At 39.5% G+C, this 27,366-nt stretch overlaps 1 protein-coding gene across 2 annotated transcripts in view; it reads right to left on the bottom strand.

Annotated features, from left to right (window-relative positions):
• Positions 1–27,366, bottom strand: part of Cdkl5 (cyclin dependent kinase like 5) — a 217,009-nt gene that overhangs the window by 89,709 nt on the left and 99,934 nt on the right. For both annotated transcript variants that reach the window (XM_050164371.1, XM_050164372.1), the window contains exon 5: positions 5,562–5,607. In XM_050164371.1, coding sequence (XP_050020328.1) covers positions 5,562–5,607 — 46 coding nt within the window. The remainder of the gene's footprint in view (positions 1–5,561; positions 5,608–27,366) is intronic.

The raw sequence follows: 27,366 nt of genomic DNA, 5'->3' as shown, positions 1-27,366 counted from the left end.
ACACACAGACACACACACACACACACACACACACACACACACACACACACACACACACACACACAGAGACACACACAGAGAGAGAGATAGAGAGAGAGAGAGAGAGAGAGAGAGAGAGAGAGAGAGAGAGAGAGATTGGAGTGGGGAGGCACATGAGAATATCACACAGGGCATACTGCGCAAAAGTAACCTCATTTGAGCTGCCTTTTAAGGAAATGAGGCTCCTTTATGGCAGCCATCAGTAAGTACCTGAGCATTAATACAGTAATGACTGGGAACAGGCAGGAAATGGAGTTATTAATTCTCAAAGTGCAAGCAAACTATGCACTCATCATTATCTGGAATGTCCTATAATTTTGTTTCTGTGAGTACTTTTAAGGTTTCTAGCCTGCCTTATACTTGATAGTGAAAATTGCGGGATGAGAGGATGGAGAAAGGTAATGGACACTCTACCAACACTTGGCCTTCTTCTAAAACAAGCAGAAAGTAGCCAAGCATTACAAATCATAGCGCAATCCATGAAAATCAACATCCTCCACCCTCCCGTTCCCATATCACTAGCTAAGATAATCCTTATGTGCTATGTATGCTCTTTTCTCCAGTTCATAAGTAAAGAACTGAACGCTAAAAAAAGGATAGGTAACTTTCTCAGGATGCACAGACTAGAGTCACATTCAACCTCATGTCCTGCATTGAACATCGGGACTTAGGTGGTATGGAAATCTCAGTGAACTTTGGAGAGTGACTCACAGCATCTAGGTCGACACTCAGCCGTTGTTCTCCGACCCAGTTATTTGGCTGCTAAAGCCACATAGCCAAAGAACATAGTATGCTGGGAAAAACAGTCAGTGCAGCTCCCTGGGCTTCAGAAACACACGCCAGCTCTTGACCTATAAAACTGGGGCTGTGGTTACACTGGTTTATTCTAAAGACTTCTCCTAGTTCTAAAAGTCAATGTTTCTATACCTGTTTATAGGAATGCTAACTAATCTCACCATTAGGCACTACCAAAGAAAGCCAAGCAAAGTGGTTCACATCTGGAATCCCGGCACTCAGAAGGCTGAGGCAGAAGGACTGCTACAAGGTGAAAGGCACCTCTGGCTAAACAGTGAGTTCTAGGTCAGCCTTGACTACAGAGCAAGGTCCTTTTTCAAAATATAGAGAAGAGGAAAATGGCAGGGATAGGGAAGATAGAGGGAGGAGGGGAGAGCAAGCGAGCAAGACTGACTGACTGAATGAATGAACCAACAAAAAGATGAAAATTTAATTTCAGGCTATCCTGGACTACACCGCAATATCCTGTCTCAAACAAAACAAAAACATTTACCATTGGAGGGGGTTGTCAAAGTCAAGAGCAACTATGGAAAAGTTATGTGCAGTAAGTATACAATCCAACCTAGTAAGGACAAAGTGACATGAATAAAAAAGATGCCAAGTAAGAACAAACAAAAATCTGACCTACTTCTGTAGGCTTACCATTGAGTCAAGTTAACACACCTAAAAATCAAGAGAGTCACTAAAATAAAAGATAGCAGTTTTTTAAGAAGAAAGCGCACAGGAGCAAAAGAAATTCAAAGATAAGTCAGCGATGAAAAGAAAAATCTAAAGATCAGCAGAAACTCTATTGTAACCCTATTTTTAAAGAACCGTGGGTTTGGAAAAGAAATCCAGGAATAGCTGTAACCTACTTTATGAAATCACAAACCTGACATCTTTGTATAGCCAAAGAGGCCCCCAAAACAGACCGTTAAACAGATAGAATAAAAAAGAAAAGTCAATCCATCCGTGAACAAAACCATAGGGGAACCATGTTTGATTCTGGTTGCTCTGATTGAAGACAGGGCAGCAGCAGCAGGACAATCAATGTGGCCACAGAGGTTTGAATAGTGATGTTACTGTTTTATGTACCAAAAAAAGATAAAGACCCTTCCATCTTTAGAGATGAAGGACAAAGTGAAGAACAGAGAAAATTTATGAAATCACAAAAGGTGCAGAAATGTAGCCAAATCTTACAAGAATCCCTGAGGTTTGAAAGAGATCTGGTTTGGGCAGTAAAAGGAAGTGTGATAGTACCAAGAGTAGCTAGGGTGTACAGCTCATTTCATCACATTCTTTATATAATAAATACTGGAAATTTTGGTTCAAGACCCCTCATATACGGAAATCGGGTTCTTGAATTTTAGAATTCATGAATTCTTTTTTTTATAGCATCAAACAAAATGAGAGAGCAGTGTAAAGTTTTCGAGTCTCTAAAAATAAGAATGGAATCAACCACAGGGAAGACTAGATGATTACCTAAACAGTTCCTAATAATTAAAGAAATAAATACGCTCATTTCAAGAGAAAAAAACATTTATCTATAGGAAACAAGCAACAAAAAAGAAAATGCCAGCAATCATATTTGATATAAAAGAAGAGAAATGACTTAGCACCACCCCGCCCTGCCCCGCAAGTAAACGTGGATGGCTGCCCAGCTCACTGGAGTGAGCCATGTACGGAGGCCATGTGATAATAAGAAGAATTTTTCATTCATCAAAGAAAGGTCACAGTCCAAAGAATTAAAAGGAGGGTCAAAATATAAGGAAAAAAATAAATTCTGATTACATGTTCTCCTTAAGTTTTAATAGACAGTATTTTTTTATTATTGCTATTCCAAAACCATCTAGTTTAAATTGGAATGCCTGGATTGCTCAATAAACTTGGTTTATGTGTTCATATAAGAATGATGACCCAAAGCCAATGAGATGCCTCAGGGTTGGTAAAGGTGCTTGCCTCTAAGATTTGACAAAGTGTGTGTGTGTGTGTGTGTGTGTGTGTGTGTGTGTGTGTGTGTGCGTGCGTGCGGGGGATGGAGAGATGGCTCAGAGGTTAAGAATATTTACTGTTATTGAAGGACCCTAGTTTGATTCCCAGTACCCACATGGTGGTTCACAAGTACCCATAACTCCAGTTCTAGGGGATCCAATGTCCTCTTCCTACCTCCATGGGCACTGGACACATACATAGTATACATTCATACATGCCAATAAAGCTCTCATAGATACAAAGTAAAAATAATCCTAAAACAATTTTAAAAACTGAAACATGAAGACAGACATATTAAAAGGGTGAAAACTGACAAAGCCTTTTGCTATATTTTGAGCTAGAATGCAATTTTACTCTAAAAACTGACTTTCCTGCTTAAAAGATAATATCCAATTCTAAGATATTAAAAACTAGCACGCAGCTGCTATTATGAGTTAAATCTTATTTACCATAAAGCAAACTTATTTTCATAATTTCAGCCTTTTATTTATGATAAAAATTTGGGTCTTATTTTAAATAGCAATCAGTTATTCTGGGTCAATAAAGATCATTTGCACAAAAAGTGGTCTACTTGAAAATATGTTTTAAAATAAAATATTAATATACTTTATTTTTAACTTAAATTTGAAATTAAATGTTTTTTATTTAATTTATTAGTAAATTAATTAAACGTCTATTTAAATTAAATTTAAAAATAAAATATTTCAAAAATATACACAAATTTTTGGATCCATATCATCTTAACAGGACAGTAAGACATTATTATAATCTTTAAAGCAATCAGAGGGTGGTACATATTCTTAAACATACTCCTTGTATATCATCAGCTAGAGAATATTTAGAAACATTCATGTGAATGGTAGTCAGACCAAGGACAGGTCCCATTTCAACTAAAGTTTAACATTGCTTTTATAGAATTACTTCATTTATTTTCTCAAAGACTTGGAAATGTTGGCTTTAGAATAATTTAGAATAATTATAGTACAAATTTTCATAATAACTAATAAAAAGAATAGTTGAGGGCTATGAGACAATGAGAACAATATTATCCGAACACTCATTTTTTATTATAATAGACCTGGTTGGAATTTAGAGAATAAAAGAAATTTTGAATTATAATAGTTTACAAAGGAGCTCAAAAGACAATCTTATCTATATGAAACTATTTACGTATAACTCAGACTCCAAAAAGTTGCTCAGCAGATCTGTACCATTTCTTTCTATTAAGTAAGGCAGTATTCTTGCTAGAGGAACAGGGTAAAGACATGCATAGAAGACAGTATGCAAGCTTAGGTCTACATGAGACACTATGACCAAAAAAATTGTTTTTGAAGGTCTGCTGACAATTTCTCTTTCTCAGCTTGCCAATGAAACCTTAAAGGCGAATACAGAGTCAGAAGTCTCCACACACACGCAAGGGTGGTGCTTGGATCTTCTGCTACAGTCACCCTTTTTAGATCAGCATTTGTCTCTGGATCGCCTGTCATTAGTCTAAAGTCACTGCTCAACGAGCCTATTTCCAATGGTCTCACAGAGGGTCAGACATGGGCAGCTGCTTCCATTAGATCCCAGGCACATAGTTCCAAGCTTCTCAGTGCCTTCCTTTAAGACTGCCCTCATGACGGCTGCTCAGGGGCCTGGGTAATATGCATGCGCTCCACATCAGTAAAACATCATAGTCCAGTTCTAACCATAATGCTGTGGAAGCTCTCCTAGGAGGCTTCTGTGAGTAAGCCCTCTTTGTTATTTCATGCTTTCTAAGTATCTGGGGTGAGGGTGATGCGACTCTCCATAAATACAGAAGCACGTGTTTAAAGTGCTTAGTCAGTGTGCACCAAGGAAGCCGGGCTATGTTGTCTATCTTCAGGCTTCGCATTAGATAGAGGCTGATGCTGGTACTTTTTATCTGTTTTTCATATGGTAGGCTGCAACTCAATGTCACAATGCACTTTTTTCCAATATTTTCAATAAACCAGGGAAAACAGAAAACAGAGAATGTCATTAACACAAGATTTCTGTGAGAGTTTTGCTTCATTATATGTATATGGAAACAGGGCTAGGGTTTAGAAAGTATTTTTACTGGGGTCTCTGTACTAAAAATTGGGAAGAACTGCTGCCTAAACCTCCTCAAAAGCCATGTGGACTTTCATTACCAGCCTTTCTTTGCCTGGGTAAGAGTTAAGAGCTAAGGTTTCTAAACTAATGCACTAGTAAAGTATTTTATTTGAAACTTTCTTTCCCAGCAGAGAATTTTAAAGCTCCATTTGAAACAGTCTAGAATTGTGTTCAATGCCCCCAAATGTGGTATTTCTTATTGAAAAGCTTTTAGTCTCTCAATCCATGGCCCTAAACATAAAATGTTCTCGTCCCTATACCACCTCCCACTTATCCTTGTGTTTCTTGCTGTGCCTAGGAGTTGGAGAACATAGTGACCACATGCTGAATCTTTGTCAGCACTCACTCCAGATGCATTTGCTTTTACTCAGCGTTCCATTGGAATCTACATAGATTACAGGCAAACACGTGGTTAAGAAGATGTCGGTCTAGCCTTTGGAGCAAAATGTCCACCCCTGATTGTAAATGAAAATAGATGTTCTAATATCATATATTTCAAAGTAAAGCATGCTGATAAATAAGTTATGCTCACTCCTGAGATTATGATATTAAAATCACAAGGCTAGGGTTTAACCAACTAAACCCTCCCTGTCGCAGTTTATATTTACAAAAATATTACAGAAGTAAAACTGCATACATACCTTCACTGTCCTTGAATTTCTTGATGGCCACAATTTCATGTGTTTCCTGGAAAGGAAAAAGAAGCAGAGGTAAGAATCATTCCCTAGTCCCAACTGGGGATCCCAATTATCTGGGAACAGCAGGGCAAAGACACAGATCACCATCTCCATCCACATTTCTTTGTTTCCAAATCCTCTCTTATCACCCTGCAGACATTGTCAAGGATAGAGAAGAAAGGGGAGTGATAAGAGGTGAAGAACAGACACTCCCATGACATGCATCAAACAGAAATCTGAACTGTTAATGTCTTCAAAAGTACAGGCTGTAAAAGAAATAAAAACAAAGAAGACATCCCGAACTATTCATGTAACAGTTTGGTATATTCCTTTCAGAATTCTTTTTCTCAACTTGGAATCATAATAGTGTACGCTTTGTTATATACTATGCATGTCACTTCGTATTGCCTAAGTAACGTGTATACCTGTTGGTAAATAACTGTTTAAAGCTCCATTTGTAAGATGGTTATTTAGACAGTCTATCAATGAACATCCTCCGATAGGGGCATCTTCACTTCCAGAGCAAATGCTCTGGCTATAGTGATACAGATGGCTCAAAGGCCACGAATGCTGAAGGCTCCTAAGACATACTCCCAATCACACGTACCACTTTCACAGTTCCCTTGAGCAATGTTTAAGATCCAGCTCACAGTCAGTGCCAAAACAGTTTATCATTACTTAAACGAATATATTTCTAATTCAATGTTCACAGCAGGTAAGGTTTTTAAAATTTTTAATTACATTTGGTTATCTATTGGGAGTCGGGGATGCATACCACAACACATGTACAGATCAGACAACTGATGAGGCCTGGTTCTCTATTTTCATCATGGAGGTACCGAGGACCAAACTCAGGTTGTTCAGTTTGGCAACAGGATCTTTATCCATTAGGCCATCATGCTGCCACTGACTAGAGAAATTTCCTAATAAAATGAACTCTACCAGGGCTATTTATTTGTTGTTTGTTTGTTTCTACTGATGCATGGGTGAAAACTTGTTGCCAAACTGAAGGTTGTTATATTGTAGAGTATAATACAAGATCAATTCTGATTTAACTGGCCTTTGTAATTTATGTTCATCATTTTTGTGCCACAAGTCCGTACTTGAACATCGTGGTTATTCATTCATATTTATGCATTTTGATATTTTAATGATTTCATCCCTTAAATCTTTAACCAATTATAATTTACTTTAGTAAATGTGGAAGTGAACAACTTCAGATTTGATATAATGTCTAAATGTTGAATCAATTTTCCCAGTCCCCTTTTTTCTTTTTCTTTTTTTTAATTTATTTATTTCTTTATTAATTAATTAAAGATTTCTGTCTCTTCCCCACCGCCGCCTCCCCTTTCCCTCCCCCTCCCCCAATCAAGTCCCCCTCCCTCGTCAGCCCAAAGAGCAATCAGGGTTCCCTGCCCTGTGGGAAGTCCAAGGACCACCCACCTCCATCCAGGTCTAACCTTCATCAGGCGATGAAAGGAGACAGAGACAGAGACCCACATTGGAGCACCGGACTGAAATCTCAAGGTCCAAATCAGGAGCACCAGGAGAGAGAGCACGAGCAAGGAACTCAGGACCGCGAGGGGTGCGCCCACACACTGAGACAATGGGGATGTTCTATCGGGAACTCACCAAGGCCAGCTGGCCCGGGTCTGAACCGGTCTCGCTGAACATAGTGGACAATGAGGACTACTGAGACCCCAAGAACAATGGCAATGGGTTTTTGATCCTACTGCACCTATTGGTTTTGTGGGAGCCTAGGCAGTTTGGATGCTCACCCAGTCCCCTTTAGTGATGATTTGTAACTGTTTATCATAGCATCCTTACAAATTCTGAAGTTACTTTCAGAGCTTTCTTGTCTGGTGTAGGCTATTGACCTATCTATTCTTATGCCAGAACTCCTTTAAATTACTGGTACCTTAAACTTTTACATTAATATGAAATTCTAGATCCTGGCTTTCTTGTTACTTGGCTGGATAAAACTAAGAACAGGTTTTGGCTGTTAAGTCTAACATAGCTACATGCATACAGGCTATTATGTCAACTTATTTACATATTCAGTGGCTTCGCATTTACTAAAAGCCCGTTTCTACAATGGTTTTCATGTATTTAAATACTTGATTTGCATTAGCTTTTGTTCCGCCACAAATCTATCTCTGAATACTATTGTGAGACACTACCCTATTTTCCTATTATGTGAACACCCTCAGCCACCCTATTTTCCTATTATGTGAACACCCTCAGCCACCCTATTTTCCTATTATGTGAACACCCTCAGTCGTGCAGCAAGCGGGCAGACACAGAATTTATGGAATAGCTTGAGATGTGGCTTAGTGGTAGAAAGCAAGCTTAGCATGTGTGAGACTAAAAGAAAAATGTGAGAAAGAAGGAAGGGAGGGACGGATGGAGAGACGAAGGGAGGATTCATTAATTTGGGGGAAGTGAATTTTGCATTCTTACAGATTTTTCTGTATGCTTGTAGCAAAACCCAGGAAAGAGCCACTCACATCACCAGCATTGGAAATCTATATGCCTATTAAGACTGAAATGTCTTGCAAGAAATCCATATAATAGCTATTTTTTTTCAAGAGAAAAAAAAATGAGAGGATTTAAAAGAAGCTTTGCTCACGCTGGGGAGATAGCTTAGTTGGTAAAGTGCTTTGCCACTCAAGTATGAGGGAGGCCTTGAATTCGGTCCCCATAACCCCTGGTAAAAGTAAGGTGTGGTAGCATGAGCTTGGAAACTCACACTAGAGAGGTGGAGACAGGCACATCCCTGAGGCCAGCCTAGCCTACTTGAGGAGCTCCATGCCAGTGAGAGAACCTCTCTAAAATAAACAAAATGGATGGCATCTGACGGAATGACACTGGAGGAGGTTGTCGCCTGGCCCCTCTCCCTATATCCCAAACACGTGCTTTTCCCTGGTCCCACGAAGACCTGCTGTTTTCTAACATAAATTATACTGACAGCACAGAAGGCTCCAAACAGGGAGCAAAGAACGCCATAATGGTCTCTGGTTTTGAGAAAAGAAGTCTATGTCCAATATGGCTTGTATACCTTAGATAACTAGATACCTTATTTTTTTATACCTTAATTTTCTTAGATCACTTCTTTTCCTTGATGTAAAAAACAACTGAAATCATCTGTCTATATTCTAGAAGAAATCCATGTGTTTGAGGTCTGAATTAATATCTGAAAAGTACGGGTGTTCAGATTTTCTTCTAATAACCTTAAATACTGTTTCTACCCTAACCTTTCTAGTAATTTCCACTGTAAACTTTGTATCTCCCAGGTGTACCTTTCATAACCGCTTAATCAGTTCTGCTCAGTATTATGTCACCAATACCTACTGGATCAGGCACATAGTAGATATTTGACATTTAGTGACCATTCCGTGAGTGAATTATTCAAAAGCTGTGAATTATTCAAATGTAATCAATTTTGTTCTTCATGTGCTCCATTCTAGGCTTCTTAATCTTTCCTTATGTCAGTCAAGTCCTGAATGTATTGCCTTGGTTCAGTTTGTTCTACACTATTCAGGGCCAATTTCGACTGTTCCCTTTCAGGTGACAGAGCAGATGCCTTGACTTCATCTGCTTGTTAGACAACAGTCATTTTCAAAGTTGGCTGTTGCTTCTAAAGCTCAAGAGAACATTTTATTTTGACTCCGCTTTTCACTGCCCTCCTCTCCCCACAGCCCATTTTTAACCTCATACTCATTACCAAGATGGCAAGAAATTCAACACGACTGGCATCTGGCAGCAAACCGGGTAGATGGGTTTTTCAGCCACCTAAACTTCAAATAAAGATGGATGTACTCAGAGCTTGATCTCAAAAGCGATGCCTAACAAACACCCTGCTCAGTGGGCTGAGCTGGTTTGAACTCAGACTCTCTCGGAAGGGTTCTCTGAACAAGAAGCCAAATGAACACATGTCATTTGCTCTTTCCTGTGGAGGCTCCGGCCACCTTGGTACTGGCGGCTCCCTCACTTCTCTGTGGATGTTATTATGTCTCTCCCAAGCCTTCTCTATTTCTTGCCTTACTTTATGTATTTGGGAGCCGCTAGTCTCTGAAATGAACTGGGAATATGGATGTTAAATGGACTACTGGGGAACTGAGAACTCGGGTTGCTAGGTGAGATGGCTGCCTGTCGGCAAGTCTCTTTAGACATAGGTGCAGCTCTTTTCCTCCTCCCTTTGGCTATTTTTTGCCTCAGCTAGTTTCAGAAAGTGTAATAAATAACATGGCATTCAAGACTGCGTTTTAATCTACTCTTGCTAATGAAATTCTCCCCGGAGTTTGTCACCAATCTTTGGAATTTTTTTTTAATTTACAGAACTATTAAAAGTTTCTGTTTTTCTTTGAAAATATTTCATGGCTTCCTAATGGAGAGGCAGGAGGTGACATGTCAATTGTTATTACTATTTCTACCACTATCCTGTGATGGTATACATAATAGAGGTGTGGGCAAGGAAGAAAAGGCATGAAAATGACGGAAGGACTTGTGCTTTAAATTCAGCTGATTCCCAAAGCACGCCATTGCCCCCACAACGTCTGCAACAGAATGTCACCAGCTGTAGTTAGCAAGATAGACATAATCTGTTTCTTGTTTCAGTGTCCTGCTCTATTTTTAAAATGAGGCGGTGCGAAGCAGACATTTAGAGCAGTAACTAAGAATGAGATAAAATATATCAACGATTCATTAATGGTAATTCCATCCTTTAGTCTTTCTCAAAATTGGACTTAAAGATTACTTTGGAATGCAAGAAAAAGAAAGATGAGATAATTTTTAGATAAGGGTTTCTGGATTACACTATCTCTATATTGAGGCATTTAATGGTTCCTAGAATAAGTTTTCCTCAGTGAAAGGAAAAAAAAAATCAAGCAGGGCGTGGTGCCACAGGCTTCTGGTTTCAGCATTTAGGACTTAGAGGCAGGAGTTTGGAGACCAGTCTGGCTTACATGAGACTCTGCCTCAGAAAAGAAAACAGGCATGAACAAAGGCATGTTATGAGTAGGAACTAATGGGAAGGCCTGTAGCTATTCTTGCATCAAGATCTCAACTCCATTCAAAAACCAAACAAGCCTCCAGTCATACTGGACAGAGAGACTTGTGACTACAAATTCACTCCTGATGCTGAGTGTCTAAAGCTCCCGAGTCATTTTGCTATCTAGGTTAAAACACACACCATGCAGCATGACACAACAGTCATGGCTTAAGCTATTACAAAGCTTATACTCTAATTTTCTAGTTATTCTCTGAGGAAGCCCTTTCTTAGGATAAATGCTTTTCTTTGAAGATCCAAATATAAGTAATACAATTTGATAACCAAGGTATTTTAAGTCATGCTACATTTTATATGCAAAGAGCTCCATTAGTCTGTGTTCACACACTCACATGCCCATTCAGTAGAATCAAAACCTTATAATCAAAGATATGCTTATTTTATTGACCAGTACGGGACCTGAAAAAAAGCAAATTCACTTACTTTTTCTTAAAGGCAGGAGCTCATGTAGTCAAGGCTAGCCCTGAACTCCTGATCATTCTGAATTTACCTCTCTCAAATAATGGTATTAGAAGTATGTGCCATAATACAAGGCTTTATTTTAGATTACCATTTTAAATATTTTTTGTGTGTGTCAGGGCCCCATGGTAAATATTCCCCAAGGATTATTTCATGCAATCCTCATATCATGATTCTGAGGAGCTTGTCTTGCCCACTTTAGAGATGAGGATGCTGAAGGGAACAAATGAGAAGAAAATAACGACACAAGCACGAAGTGGCCATTCAGAAACCCACAACTGTGCATGCGAAGCTAAGGAAGAGAGATGAGGATGCTAAGTTTCATGATATAAAAGTAAAAGCTAAGAGTACCAAGGACACATAGATAAGAGACAGAAGAAAGGCAATTTCAAACCCAGTTGATTCTGGATGTCATTTTGGAAGCATGGTAGTGCTATACAGTCCTTTCAAACATCAAATGAACATGTGTTGTAAAAACGAGTAAGTTCTAACACACACACAACACACACAAAGTACACCTACCACTTACCAAAGATGGATCATTATCTCATTTAATTCTACGTTTTTCTGAAAAGCATCTTAGCACTAACGCATATTTCCAGATAGTTTTCCAACCATAGCTGTTATTATCTATCCATCCATCCATCTATCTATCTATCTATCTATCTATCTATCTATCTATCTATCTATCTATCTATCATCTATCTATCTATCTATCTTAAAGTAAATATATAAATACTTCATTATTTCCATCATTTTCTTTCACTTTTATGAAAACCTTCAAAAATAACACTGAAATTGTGTTTTACATAATGAGTAAAATTATAAAATGGGAGTAACTAAGGTATGAGATGAATTCCACAGCAGGTGGGCTACACAGAGATATAAAATATTTTATCATTGTATACAATGATAAAAGCTAGAATATATGACTCGTATTAGATTTCTACCATTGCTTGTTTGTATGAAAAGCTGAATTTACCACTAAGTTTAATTGTTTGAGACTAAATCAGGAAGGAAGCAATCGAGCATAGGCAGGAATGAAGATATCCGAATGTGTCAATTAACAAATGCCTGCTGGCTCTCTGCTATCGGTAAGGCTGTCTGCTGCATCCATGTTTGACACGAGGGGAGTAAAGGAGGCTGGCTTGTGTACACGGAAGCTTATAACATGCTGTTTAACAGTGCATGAGAGGTAGTTGAAAATGCAGGAGAGAAGTTGAAAAATGCAACAGATGTTGTATGAGATATAGCACAGGAACTGAAAACAGGTTAATCATGCAAATGTACAGACAGAAATGTACACTCCTTTCAGATTTGGCAGTCGATCACATATTGGGCTTTTTGCCTTTCATTTCACCCTTGCTTTTTGTAATGTAAAACATTACAAATTTAGCTTCGCTCATTCCCAATTGCCTCTCTTCAGAGGTGATTTTTTGAAGCAAAGCAAAACATTTTTGCTGTTCATTTACTTATTGTGATGTTGGTATCAGTGCTGGTGTTGGTGCTGGTGTTGGTGCTGGTGTTGGTGCTGGTGTTGGTGTTGGTGCTGGTGTTGGTGCTGGTGTTGGTGCTGGTGGTGGTGCTGGTGGTGGTGCTGGTGTTGGTGCTGGTGTTGGTGCTGGTGGTGGTGCTGGTGCTGGTGGTGGTGCTGGTGGTGGTGCTGCTGCTGGTGGTGGTGGTGGTGGTGGTGGTGGTGCTGGTGCTGGTGCTGGTGGTGGTGCTGAGTGTATGAAGGTCAGAGACAACTTGCTGGAGTCAGTTCTCTCCTTCTACCATGTGGGTCCTGAGGACTGAACTCAGAAGATGAGGCTTGCTGGCAGGTGCCTTTATCTACTGAGCTATATCATTGGTTCTCTCCAGGAGTAACTTCTATCCTGAGGTTGGAATGCATCATAGCTACCACAGATATTTTTCTATATTTATTGTCTGTACAATAAAAAATGTACTCCCTCAAACATCTGGGACTGCTTCTAGCTGTCATATGGGAGAAGAGACACACAGGCTGCTATACATCCTACAGTGCACAGGATAGTCCCTACAACACAAAATTATCCAGCACCAAATGCCGATACTATTACTGCTCATTTTAAATATTCATTTTACAATAGTTTATTCATAACTTTGGTTCACTTATTTTTAATAATACTGTGGTGTTCTTTTGTAGATATTCTTTTAAAAAAATCAAAACCCCAAACTGGTCAGCTAGCAGATGTGGTGGCGCACACCTTTAATCCCAGCACTTGGAAGGCAGAGGCAGGGCAATCTCTGTGAGTTTGAGGCCAGCCTGGTCTATACAGTGGGTTCCATGACAGCCAAGGCTACAACAGTGAGACCAGGTCTCAAAAATGATAACAAAAACAAAAAACAAAATACTTCAAACCCAAACTGTAAACCCTAAACCAACCAGACAAACAAACAAAAAAACCAACCTACTCTTAAACTGATGACTTTTTAAGGAACTGTCTGTCACCTGGAAAGCCTTGGAATAATCTGATGTCAAATGACAGATTTAATATATCAATTACTATATTTAATGTAATAATGACTATATTTAATATATTATAAGGGAATTTTAAATTATTTTATTTTTCAATGTTATTATTGAAATAGAATTACATTACTTACTTCCCCTCCAGCCCTTCCCTCAAAACTCCTCCTACATTTTTCCCATTCTCAAGTTGATAGCCTCTTTTTCTTATATTGTTACATACATATAGATATATGTATGTGCAAATAGCATGAGTGTGCATGTGTGTGTGAACCAATAAAGTGACTCATCTCTGGGAGAGAATAATTCTCCTCCCCACAGCCAATAGTTTTCTATAGTTCTTTGTTTAGGGGGTGGGAACCCATGAAATTTTAATTGGAAATGCAAAAGTTAAAAAATCAATTTTCAAAAAATATTATCAAAACTATTAATCATGCCACTAAAATATCTACACTTATTTAATGGTTACTTTAACTTTTACAATAACTGCATTAAAATGTTGTGTGACAAAATTATACCAAAAGTGAGGCTCGAAGAGAGCTCAGTGGGTAAGAACTCTTCCAGAGGATCAAAGCTTAGTTTCCAGCACTGACACAAGTGGTTTACAATTATCTATAACACTAGTTCCAAGGGATTTAAAGCCCTCTTCTGGTTTCCATGGACACTGTATACATGTGATGCACATATACTCATGTACACATATTATATAATGTAAATATATATACATATATATAAAGCTACTAAAATATATTATTTACTTTTCTGTTAAAAATTCTGACATGCTTTTCATTTGGCCAAATCAATTTAACTAAGAACTACCATCTACACCAAAAGCCAGCCAAACTGCTAGTAAGGCTCATGTTGTTGAGTTATTACCACAAGAAGCATTGGTATAAACTTGGAACTGCTCTCAATTTGAATTTATTTATATGCCAAGAGTAATTTCAGGAAAACCTTAATATTTAGTAAGGGATATAAGAAAAATTCAATGTATTTATTATTTCGTGCTCAGACTCTAAAATAAGCAGTCTTATGAAAGTATTAATACTTCATTAACAACCAAAATAGATATGAAGAAAAGTTTCCATGTTTTTTGTGGGTTTTTTTTGCTTTGTTTTTTTTTTTTCTTTTACATTTGATCCCTGCAGGAAAGGTCTCATGGTAGCCCATGATTGGTGTGGGCTCATGGTCTGTATTCTGTCAATTATATTTTAAATAAATGCTGATTGGCCAGTAGCCAGGCAGGAAGTATAGGTGGGGAAAATCAGACAGGAAGTAGCGGCGGGTCAAGAAGCACAGGAGAATTCTGGACAGAGGAAGCAGTCTTGACCTGACCACAGAAGAAGCAAGATGTGACTGCCCCGCTGAATAAGATACTGAGCCATATGGCTAACACAGATAAAAATAATGGGCTAATAATGGGCTATATAAGTTATAAGAGTTAATAAGAAGCCTGAGGTAATGGGCCAATCAGTTTATAACTAATGTAGAACTCTGTGTGATTTCTTTGGGACTTAATGATTGCGGGAACCAGGCAGGACAGAAACCCAGACAACACGTGCTGGCCTCAAACACGTTGTGTAGATGAATATAACTTTGAACTTCTGATCCCCTTGCCTCTACCTCCAAAGTGCAAGGATCACAGACATGTACCAGTACACTAAGTTTTATGTACACCGTATGTGTGCAATGCCTTTGGATGCTACAAGAAGGCATCAGATCACCTGAAACTGGAGTTATATACAGTTGTAAGCCACCATGTGGATACTGGTAACTGAACTGGGGTCCACTGCAAGGGTACGTGCTCTTGACTACTGAGCCATCTCTCTGACCCCCACCATTTTTTAGACAGGGTCTGTTACAGAAATTGAAACTCATCAATTTGCCTGGGCTGACTGGCCAATAAGCTTCAGAAATACAACTGTCTCTGTTCCTTAAGCCTACCCACGGTGCTGAGGTTATAGGCACAGTCACTAAGCCCTTCATTTTTATATAGGTTCTGAGGATTCAAACTCAGGTCTTCATGATTACAAGGCAGGTACCTTATCAACTAATCCATTTCCACATCCCAACATGCATGTTCTTTTTTAAATGAGGTGCTAGTGATGAAACTCAGAGCTCTGTGCATGCTAAACAAGTACTCTACCAACTGAACCACATCTCAAACTGAGAAATGGCACCCTAAAGTGACACTTCCTCCAGAGAAAAACTGTCTTCAAGCCAAGTCAGTGATAAAATTCCTACGTAACAAATTCTAATTTTTTCTTTTAGTTCCATAAAACATAGAATACCTTCTACCCTTAGTAAGCCATATAGGGCCTCCATGAATATTTAGTTTAGACATAAAATGGGAGTACAAAAGTATAATTTATTCAGACAGAATGCCTAATCATTCTCAATGTTCCTCTACCAAACCTGGGCCTGTTCCCAATTCCAAATCTCAGTGAATGCTAGCCAGAAACTTAGGATCCTTCTTCCCATCTCCTATATCTGTACTTCCAAATCGATGCAGTTTATCATCAAGTGACAACTGCTAATATCATCTAAATCTCTCCAAATGTCTATAAATGCTCCCATCACAGGTCAAGCCTTTAGCATCCTCAATCCATTCTCGCATGTTTACCCCAGGACCTCGTTTGGAAAAAGAAATCCAATTTAATGATGTTCCCCTTAAAATGCTCCCCAACCTCCACTGACTTAATGTTTTATCACCCCTCCCCTATGGTGGGCAAGGACCACTTAGTGATCAGAACATGGGACAACCCTCCAGTATCCTTTCTCTGCTCTCACGGGCTTGCTAAGATGCAACCATTTTCAACCCAGTCTCCCACTGCATACATAGCTGTTCCTCTTGCTCCAACCACAGTCAAGTCCTCATGCATGTTTCACATCCCTGGAAACGTCTGAAACCCAGGTATTCTCTTGGAACATGCCTTCTAATCATCTCCCAGATGAAATGTTCACTTTTACAGGTTTCCAGGACACTGTCAAGGCCTGATTCTTCACTGGAGCAATTTTGTAAGTGATAAAAGACTGCATGACTCTTCTTAACAGATGTTCAGTAACCAAGGGCAGATATTGAAGGATTGCAAACGTTCAACTATACTGAGTGTATTGAAAACACAGATCCTGATGACCCGGATCATCTTTCTTATTGGATGATTAAACTTACTAGTTTAAAGAAGAAATGCTTTTCCCTGCAATGATTAAAAAAAGAAAAAGAAAAGAGGTATGTCTTGCACACAATGAAAAGCAAACCAACGAACCAAGAACACTAAAGGATTGGTTTCTTTTCTTTCTTTCTATTCCTTTTCTTGTTGATGCTTAGGATCGAACCCAGGGTTTTAAGCACACTAAATAAATTCCATAGCACTAACTTTTATACCCCAACTCCATTTCTGGCTTTTTTTTTTTTTTAAGACACAGTACTTCTAACAAAAGACAGGAATACAGATCTGTTCTTCTGGTCTTTAGAATGTTTTTAAAAATGAAGATAATTCAAAGAGGCATAATGTAAGATCCCTCATATCTGACCCTGGCTCTCACCAGAAGTCCTTTAGAGGGCAGGAATTTAAATTAGCTCTTAAAGTGAAAACATAAAAATGACAGCGCCTCAGTAAATGCCTCCTTTGCTACTCCACTGCCCTGACCTCCTGAAGGGCCTCCAAATACACTTCAAAGCTGCCCTTGCTTTCCTCTGTCTATATTGCTTTCACATCAGGCTTGTGAAATGGCTGAATATGCTATGTTGCCAATATATCAGGTTTGCTATTTAAAAAGTATTACTCAAAGCTTTTGGTGGTGGCACATGCCTTTAATCCCAGCACTTGGGAGGAAGAGGCAGGGGGATCTCTGTGAGTTTGAGACCAGCCTGGTCTACAGAGTGAGTTCTAGGACAGCCAGAGCAACACAGTGAAATTGCTTTAAAATAAAATGGAAATAATAAATTAAGACTTTTAGATGGGCATGGGGGTTCACACCTTTAATCTCAGCATACAGGGGGCAGGGACAAGCATATCTCTGAGTTTGAGGCCAGTGTGGTCTACAGAGTGAGCTCCAGGTCAGCCAGGGCTACACAGAAAAAACTTGTCTTGAAATACTCACCAAAAATGCGTTATTTAATGATGTATTTCTCTCTCTGAGACAATAAAATGGGTTTTTGAGTCAGTAAGCTGACTTAGTGGGTAAAGGTACTTGCTGCACAAGCCTAGTGACCAGAGTTCAATACTCATGTCAAAGTGAAAGAAGACACTCAATGGCACAAAGTGGCCCTCTGACCTTCACATAAGCGCCACAGCACACAAGCATCCCCACACACCAATATACTCCCACACAAATAAAAAATTAAAAATAATCCTTTTAAAGACAGGGTCTCTATATCCCTGACTGTTCTGAAACTTGCTATGTAGACCAGCCTGTCCTGGAACTCACTGAGTTCCTGCCTCTTCCTCCAAAGTGCTGGGATTAAAGGTATGTGCCACCATATCGGGATTTTTTTTTTTAAGGTTTCCTTCCACAGCCACCTGTATTCTAGCCTGCGGCAAAGTTGTGCAATTTGCTTTAGTCTGGGAAGTTACGTGAAAAACACATAACTATTGGTATTGCACACTCGCACCATCTGAGCCATTACCAGTATTGGAACAGTCGTAAGAGTGCTAGCTGGCTAACAGTTATGGATGTACACAGTACGGCATCTCTAAATCCTTGGGGTATCAGGCATCTCACAGAACTGAGAATGAAGCTGAACTATTTTTATTTCTACAATAAAAATCAAAGTTTCTGAGAAAGCTGGTTGATATTTAAGTGCCAAAAAAAGAATATATCAGAATGGAACACATAAGAGCCGTAGACTGCTTAATTGGAAGATGCACTCACACCCACACACCAAAGGAAGCGTCTGGGAACGCTTCTACTATGACCCAGTGTTTACCGTCACAGTGGGCCAGTATCAACCTGACCAGACGCTGCCTGGGAATGTCAAAGGATGCATGTTTACAGTGAAACAATGCACTAGAAACAGATCCACCTTGCTGTGTATAAATAAGTAGACGTGTCTTTTGTTGTTGTCTTCGTGGGCTAGAGATGAAACTGGAGGCCTTTCACAAGCTAGGCAAGTGCTCTTCCCCTAAGCTACAGTCACAGCCCTAGTGGGTATGCTTTTGGATGCAGATTAAACCTCAAAAGAGGAGCTCGAAGATGAATGGCTTAGAGTTGGAGAGACGTACAGCTCATTGGGGGTGCTTTCCCAGCATGTCCGAGGCTCTAGTTTCAATCTCTAGTACCATTAACGAACAAACAAAACAAAACAAGTTTAAAAAGAATTCACCTAACAGCTACAGATTATAGTAAATTTACTAACTTATGGTTATATAGAGAAGGTAATAAGTAAAATGTTCAAAAACTGAAATCTAGCTATCAAGAGGAAAAATAAGCCACACAAACAATGTTTCACTAACACCCTCCCCCAACAGAAAAGAGCATTTTTTTGAAATAGAAAGAGAAAGCAATAAGCTAGGTGTAGTAGCCTGTAATCCTAGCTAGTCAGGAGGCTGCAAAGGAAGGCTTGACGGCTTGACGTCAGCCTGAGATACACAGCAAGACCCCTTCTGAGAAGAAGGGGACAGTGACAAAAGAAATAAATGTCCTTTCAAAACCATCTAGCTCTAGAGTTAAAGATTGGGTAAAATGAGATAGATTTGCTCTTCATACCGTCCATACCTTTCCACACTATATATACATGTCCCCAAACAACCTTGTATATAGCAAATACAGACTTTGGTGTCAGCAGATGAATGAAAATTTCCAAGACTGTGAGGTAGTGAAGCCTGCCAGGCTGCCGTCAGTTAAGTGGTATTAACCACTTCTGCCTGTACCGCAGCTGTTGTGCAACTGGGGGAAAATTTCATGGCACCCTTATTTTTATAACAATAGGAGGTAATGAGAAAATGAAGTCCCACTTTTAGTGAACAAATAATTGGAACCAAGATGGCATTAATTAGGCAAGCCCAATGCAGGCAGTCTACAATCTCAATCAATCACCAGACTTAAACGACGTGCAATTGCGATGGGTGAATACAAAATTTAAATTTAAATGCAGAATATATTTCATCAAAGATTACCTTGCTATGGCAGCAACAGTGGCTTACAACACAGTAAATCCAAGTTGTGCCAAGAAAATGTAGTATTTCCATTTTCTGTAAGTAGTTGACTTTTGAAAGTACACACACCTTACCTTAAACTTGCATGGTAGTGACTTGGTCCTTCTTAGTTTATAGAGTCCTTTCAGGTAAATGCTCAGACCTTTCAGATCGTTCTCCCTGCTTCTACTAAGACAGGAGCTTGCTTATATAGAGTGGGTGAAATAGAAGAAACTCACTGGAGTAAGACAGGGGCTCTCTGGTCTCTAAGGACTTTCTGGGTTTGAACCCCTGATGCTTCTATTGAACTCCAAGGAATACACATCAACTATCTCTTAGTTGGTGTAAAGACATCTAGGCTGCATTCTCATTTACATGTACCCTTGATCACCAAATGCTATGAGCTATCAGCCTGAACCTCAAACACAACATCCCCACTGATGGTGCCCCTGGCTTTCAACCCAGATATATAATATGTGTTCTTTTGAGATCCTTAGAAACCGCTCACAAGCTAAAGGAGGGCCAGGAGGCTCCTCTCCACTTAACTGCACTAGCTTTTGTTTTCTTGTTGCTGTTCCAGTTCTGATGAGGCAACTTAGGAGGGTGCACTTTCCAAGAGGGGAATAAGAGACAAGCTTCCTTCCCTTTGGGGAATAAATTCAACACATCCATTTTTTCTGAAGTGCTAAAAATGTCAGGATATACTTACCTACTCTAACTTGCCTCTTCTTTCTACATTGTTTGATCATTTGAAAGGACAATCTTTCACTTTTTTGATTTTCAAAGGAAATTTTCTTAGAAAGTAGTATCCATGGTTTTCTCCCCACCCTAACCCCTCTCTCCATTAGGGCTATGATAAAAAGCAACGATCAGGCAGCAGGACCAGGATCTAGCCCTGGTCCATGAGCTAGATTGTTGGAGCCCATCCCCTATGGTGGAATGCCATGCTCAGCCTGATGTGGGGTGGGGGTGGGGCTTGATCTTGCCCCAACTTAATGTGCCAGGCTGTGTTGACTCTCCATGGGAGCCCTTACAGGTTGGGAGAAGTAGGGGGGGGGCTGTGGGGGAGGTGAGAAGGGGCAGGGGGAGGGTGGAATGTAAAATGAAACTAAAAACAATAAGTAAAAAATTTAAAAGCAAGGCCAGGAAAGAAATTTCAACATAGTGACTGTCTTAGGGCTTCTATTGCTGTGAAAAGATACCATGACCATGGCAATTCTTAGAAAGGAAAACATGTAACGGGGCAGGCTTACAGTACAGAGGTTTAGTCCATTATCATCATGGTGGGACGTAGCGGCATGTAGGCAGACGTGGTACAGAAGGAGCTGATACTTGTTGATCCACAGGCAACAGGAAATAGACTGACACACTGGGCAGTGTCTTGAGCATAGGAGACCTCAAAGCCTGCCCCCACTGTGACACACTTCTTCCAACAAGACCACACCTACTCCAACAAAACCACACTTCCTAATAGTGGCATTCCCTCTAGGTGCCATTTTCTTTCAAACAACCACACTGACCATGGATATAGTAGCAAGTATTTGAAATTTACTATATTAAATACAGAAATTTTTAGGTATACTGATAGAACAACAACCAAATTCCTTTGAAATCTTAAATTATGAACAGATGATCAATATAAAAATATATGGTTCTTGGGGCTGGAGAGATGCTGATTCAGTGGTTAAGAGCTCATGCTGATCTTGCAAAGGACCCAAGGTTGGTACACAATTGCCTATAACTTGAGCTCCAGGGGATTGGATGCCTTCTCCTGACCTCTGTGGGCACCATATTTGTGTGCATATTTTACATAGACAGGTACACATACATACACACAATTTAAAATAAAAATTTAAAAATGGCACAAATAAAGAGAAAACATTATTTCTCTGTTAAACTAGTGAGAACAGCTTTCTCTACAGATTCCTTTATAAAGAGTACTTACTTTCCTGTGATTCTTCTCCCATGCATTGTGTAGGGAACACTGAGTCTTAATATTTGCAGCTGTTTGTGAGCAAACAATGTATAGAAAGCTAGTAATAGAATAGGTAGGTAGTTAGTACGGAGCAAGTGGCTGACTGTTTCTGGGGGAATACTAACAACAAAAAATATCCAGGGGTACCCACACATTCACACCTTCTGCTGAAGTTAGAGGCAGAAGAGCTAAAATGGTTACATATTTACAAATTAATGTCTGTTTTGCAATTGTTCATCAACACTCTGATATATCCCCCCTCTCTCACTCAGTGTGTGTGTGTGTGTGTGTGTGTGTGTGTGTGTGTGTGTGTAAGAGAGAGAGAGCTTGAGATTCAGTCTGGCTTTGGGAAAATATCAAACTACCCTAGATTTATATTATTCTATAAAATACAAAATGAATACTGAATTCTCTTAAATAAGGCCAACATATCATTGGTTATTTTTCTTCAACTCATTGGAAATATGGGTGGCTTGGGATGTCATAGACCCTAGGTAGGAAGCTATTGCTATTGTTCCACAAAATAAACAAGATGTGCCCATGAAACTGTCCTCTAAAGAACTTCTATTTATTTAGTGCTGCCATCAACTCTGCTCAGAGAAGTTCCATTTAGGATGGGCAGTGATAATTGCAGAGACTCATAGATGGCCAAGGTAATCAGAACAAAGGACTCAGCCACAAGTGACATCAACACCCCCTCTAAGACTCAAGGAACACAGCAGGAAAAAAAGGTGGAGCTATAAGAGCCAAATGAAGAAGCGGAATGAGGGGAAAGCTATCTCTGGAGCGTAGTAATGCAATTGAACTCTTGACCTCCCAACAGTTGTGCTTATCTGTGCAAGACTGGGCTTGTCAACATTCTGCTACAGGCAGTAGATACGTAGGGCCAAGTTCCCACACTGGAGGACCTATAGGCAGACAATGGAAGCTACTTAGTGGTGGTGGGGGGGGGGAGTCAAGAAGACTCATCTCTACCTGAGTATGTCTAGAAAGTAAATAGTTTCTGGGGGAAGAAGAAAGATTTATTGGTGGTATGTTTAATGACACTCTCAAGTTCAAATGAAATAAGTTTATTCTTCAGGGCCCTGGGTCCAGGGTCCTCAGGTACATAGTGCCATGACAGCGCCAAGATGCGAAAGACTGTGAGGTCTAGCAGGAGAAATGTGGGCAAGAGCCTGTGTGAGCACGGCAGCGAATTCCTCTACGGACAGTGCAGTCTCGTGCTCTGACAGATGTGTTTGCGCACAACAAGCAGGCATGATGAAGAAATAGTTTAACCCAAATCTGATTAAAGTACAAAGCCACTGATATTTGCCATAGCTGTGTGTGCGCACACACACACACACACACACCAATTTTAATTAACATTAACAATTTTTATTTTCCTAAAACTTTTTAGGGGGTGGAAAGATTGTTCAGTGGTTAAGAGCACTTGCTTCTCCTGTGGAGGACCTGGGTTCTATTCCCAACACTGACATGAAGGGTCACTTTCAGTTCCAGGCCCTATGCTCTCTTGTGGTCTCCTCAGGTGCCTCCTGGTTTCCTCAGGTGCCTCCTGGTCTCCTCAGGTGCCAGCACTCAGGTGTACACATATACATGCAGGCAAAGCACCTATACACATCAAGCAAACCAACCTACCAACCTACTTTTTAAAGTGTCTTTTTTAGTGAAAACTCTTCGTGACTTATTATACATTGTGGAAAACACTAGAAAAGCCCAGCCTTGCATTCTCTTACAACAAAAAGAGTATCAAATACAAAGCAACAGAGTGTGGTATTTTTTAGAAACCATTTGGTCTTCATATCTAACTCCCCACATTATTTTATCATACCTATCAACTACATTATATTAAAGATCTGGAAGATGAACTGTTTATCATAATCACATATGGAAGTTTAATGGCCTGGTCATTTCATTGTAAGCAGCAAAGATAAAAAGTGGGAGTCAAATTCCCCAATGAGACAATGCTAATGGAACAATAGTGGCCTGTAAGTCTTTAGTAGTTCTATGATGTTAGAGAAATAGCCAAATAACACTATAAATTTGAATCAAAATTTTGTGTCTTGTTATCTAATGTGGAGAATATCACTGAATATATAAAGAATTCAACCCAACAGTAAAACAAACAATAATAGCACACTAAACAAGTAATTGAAATTTTAAATATGGGCAATAGACTTTGACAGACATCTCTCAAAAGAGGACACCATAAATGGCAAAAAGGAATATGAAAAATGCTTAACAGCACTACTCCCCAGAGGTGTGTCAATCAAAATTACACGGAAGGAGTTGGAGAGATGGCTCAGTGGTTAGGAACACTGTGGCTGCTTTTCTAGAGAACCTGGGTTTGATTCCCAGCGCTCACATGGTAGCCAATAACTATTCAAAACTCCAGTCCCAGTGGAATCCATTGCCCTCTTCTGGCCTCTGAAGGCACCAGGAATGCACGTGGTACACAGACATACATACACACATACAATCACCCATATACATAAAATCATTTTATAAAATTTAAAAACTACAATTAAATTATCACCTTCCTCAAGGAAGAATGGCTATCATCAAAAAGACAAAAGGCAAGCCAGTTGGTGGTGGTATATGCCTTTAATCCCAGCACTTGGGAGGCAGAGGCAGGAAGATCTCTGTGAGTTCGAGGCCAACCTGGTCTACAAGAGCTGGTTCCAGGACAGGCTCCAAAGCTACAGAAAAACCCTGTCTCGTAAAACACAAAAAGCATAAAACAAAAAGACAAAAGACAGAAAAGTGCTAGGAGCAACATGGAGAAAAAAAACCATACACAAAGGTGGTAGAAATGTAAAGTAGTATAGGCATCATAGAAAAAAGAATGAAGATTCCTCAAGAAAAATTGAAAACAGATCTTTCACATGGCCTAACCGCCCCACTACTAGCTATATACATAAAAGAAATGAAGCCAGTGTGGAATACAGACATCTGCACTCTCATGTTTAGAGCAACACTATTTGCAATAGTGAAGGTAAATGTGCATAAATGGATGGACAGGAAATAAAAATCTACATATACATAACACAATACCATGCAGCCATAAAGAGAAGGAATCGTGCCATTGGAAAGAACATATGAGGAATTAAAAGTCATCGTGCTAAGTGAAATAAGAGAGGCATAGAAAGTACTATATAGCTGCATTCATATTTGGATATAAAACTCTGGACTTTATAGGAAAAATTTCAATAATATTATTAAAAATCCTCTTCAAATACTATTATCAAAGGCCTCAATGAGATCCCAAGTTTTTGTCATTTAAAGTGCCTCTTCTGCCACATCTAATTCCTTGGAGGTTCTCAACTGAGTCTTTCTTTATATATACTTGTTTCTGTCTTTTCGGACTTTGCTTCAAGTATTCATCCAGTCTTCACTCACTCATTTCATTGACATACATTTTTTCAAGCTTCTACTGGGTGATCGGCACTGTTAAGTGCAAGGGGGCTCTTTTCTCATGGAGGTTACATTCTGGAAGGAAAAGCAAAAGACAAAACAAGAAGACCGGGGCTGGGGATGTTGCTCAGTAGTAGAATGCTTCTCCAGAATGCCCACGTCGACCCCTAATGCCACAAAAATGTAGATTACGGTAACAGCTTCTGAGAGAAGACAGAGAGATGGGACAACGCCACGGTATCTGTGCAGGCGGGGGATCCCAAGGAAGTGACACATTTTAACTTTACTTAGAAGACATTAAGCCAGCTCCACTGTTCATTCCTCTCTCAACCTTCACATCCTTCCTCTGGGAAGCGTGTGCAGGGCCTTCCTTCCATCTTGTTCTGTGACTTCTCTTTTCATGATTTCTGGTGTTCTAGCTACACCTCCAGCCAAGAACTTCGCTATGGCTGACCATGTGGCTAGGCAACCATTAACATTTGTGAGAACAGGGGCCTTATTTTAACTCTGTACCATGAAGGGTAGCAGGAAGGCCCTCCAAAAGGATGAGATGAACCAGTTGGATATGCCAGTTTTGTTGTTATATTATTTAGCTTTTTTTTTTTTGAGACGAAGGCCTACTTTGTAGTCCAGGCTTGCCCCCACTTTGTTGCAATCATCCTACCTCAGCCTCCCATGTGTTGGGATTGCAGGTGTGAGCCACTGCGACTGGCTAGTACATTTTAAGTCCTTCTGATGAAATTTTCAGAAATCATGAAGAAATGAGACAAAGGACAGCTTGGACAAGAAAATGAGACAAGACATTTTAATCTTAACTAAAAACATTGAGAAAGGCAAAGACCGAAATGTTTCTTTGATAAGAGGATGAACTAAATCTAAGCTTAAAAGACAATAACTTCTTTTTGTACATTGTTCATTCTCTGACAGACTGGATTCTTCAAGGACACAGAGCACAGCCCATCACTGTTGTCATGAGCCTTTTCCTTCCATATAGTAAGCTTTCTATAGATGCTGATGATGCCCTTCATGCCCTCTGGCCTAAATCCACAGCAAAATGTCTGCTTAATGAATTAATTTGAAGTTTGAAAATTCATCCTTATGGTTTACCTATGACTGGGACAAAGACTTTCCTTACATCAATAAATTATATTCAAATTGCACGGTCAATGAAGCCATACGAATTTGAAAAATATCTGCTTCAGATATCACAATGGGCTATGAGTTTCAAGATATTTAAGAGAAAAAAATAAGAACTTTTGGAAGAGAAATAAACAGATGACTGTAGGAGAAACTATACATTATTTCTTAAAAATCAGCAGACATTGTATATTCACGACTCTGTATTTATGTGGAGCAGAACAAACTGTTCAGACATTGTACCAAGTACATGGGGTGTGTATGTCTGTGGGGAAAATGAAATACTTTTGCTGAAAGGCAAGGTAAAGGCGAGGATGGGTCTTTTCTAATAGAGAAACCTGCTGACTTATAACTGCTTCACAGAAGTCCTGAGCTAGAATCTAAATTCAGCATGGAATATTGACAAACAGGCTTTGAATTATATCCTTCTAGTTACTCTGTATTTGGACAAAAATAAAGCTAAAGTGATAGAATTGATCAGAAGATATAAAGAAATAATATGTAGAATAAATATACATAACAGCCCCCATACTGAGAGCTAAACAGCCACACATCAGATTTCTAACAAAATTTTGTTTCCCACTCAAAACAAACCAAAAAGAAAACTCTCCTTCTAAAGGGCTATATTGTAAACAGTTCAAAATGTAGGCTATGCCCCCGGTCCTTTCTCACGCTAATGTTGCCAAGTCTGTCTACAAGGTTTCCTGAGAGGCTGGGAAAAACAATCCCAATCTTTCTCACTGGTAACATTCTTTAGGAATACTGAACTGTGTGGCATCTTATTTCACACACACCTATCACTCCTGATTTCAAGAAAATGAAAATGGTGACCTAAAATTCAAAGGCCGTTACACCTCCAAAAAAGGATGAGAACTTCAGCTTGAGAGCTAGGCTGCAGGAGCTTAAATTCTGACTCTAGCACATTCTACCCAATTGCGTGTGGCCTGAGGAGCATAACTCACCTCTTGGTACCTTGTCAAGAGAACTGGGTCTCAGGATATCTAAAACAATTCTGTACAATAAAAGAACTTCTGGAGGCATCACCACCCCTGATGGTGATTCAAGTGCTATATAGCCATAGTAATAAA

The sequence above is a fragment of the Alexandromys fortis genome, unplaced genomic scaffold (genome assembly GCF_014885135.2).
Source record: "Alexandromys fortis isolate MF-2015 unplaced genomic scaffold, M_Fortis_MF-2015_v1.1 scaffold_147, whole genome shotgun sequence".
NCBI classification, from domain to species: Eukaryota; Metazoa; Chordata; class Mammalia; order Rodentia; family Cricetidae; genus Alexandromys; species Alexandromys fortis.
This window is presented reverse-complemented; position numbering and strand designations above follow the sequence as displayed.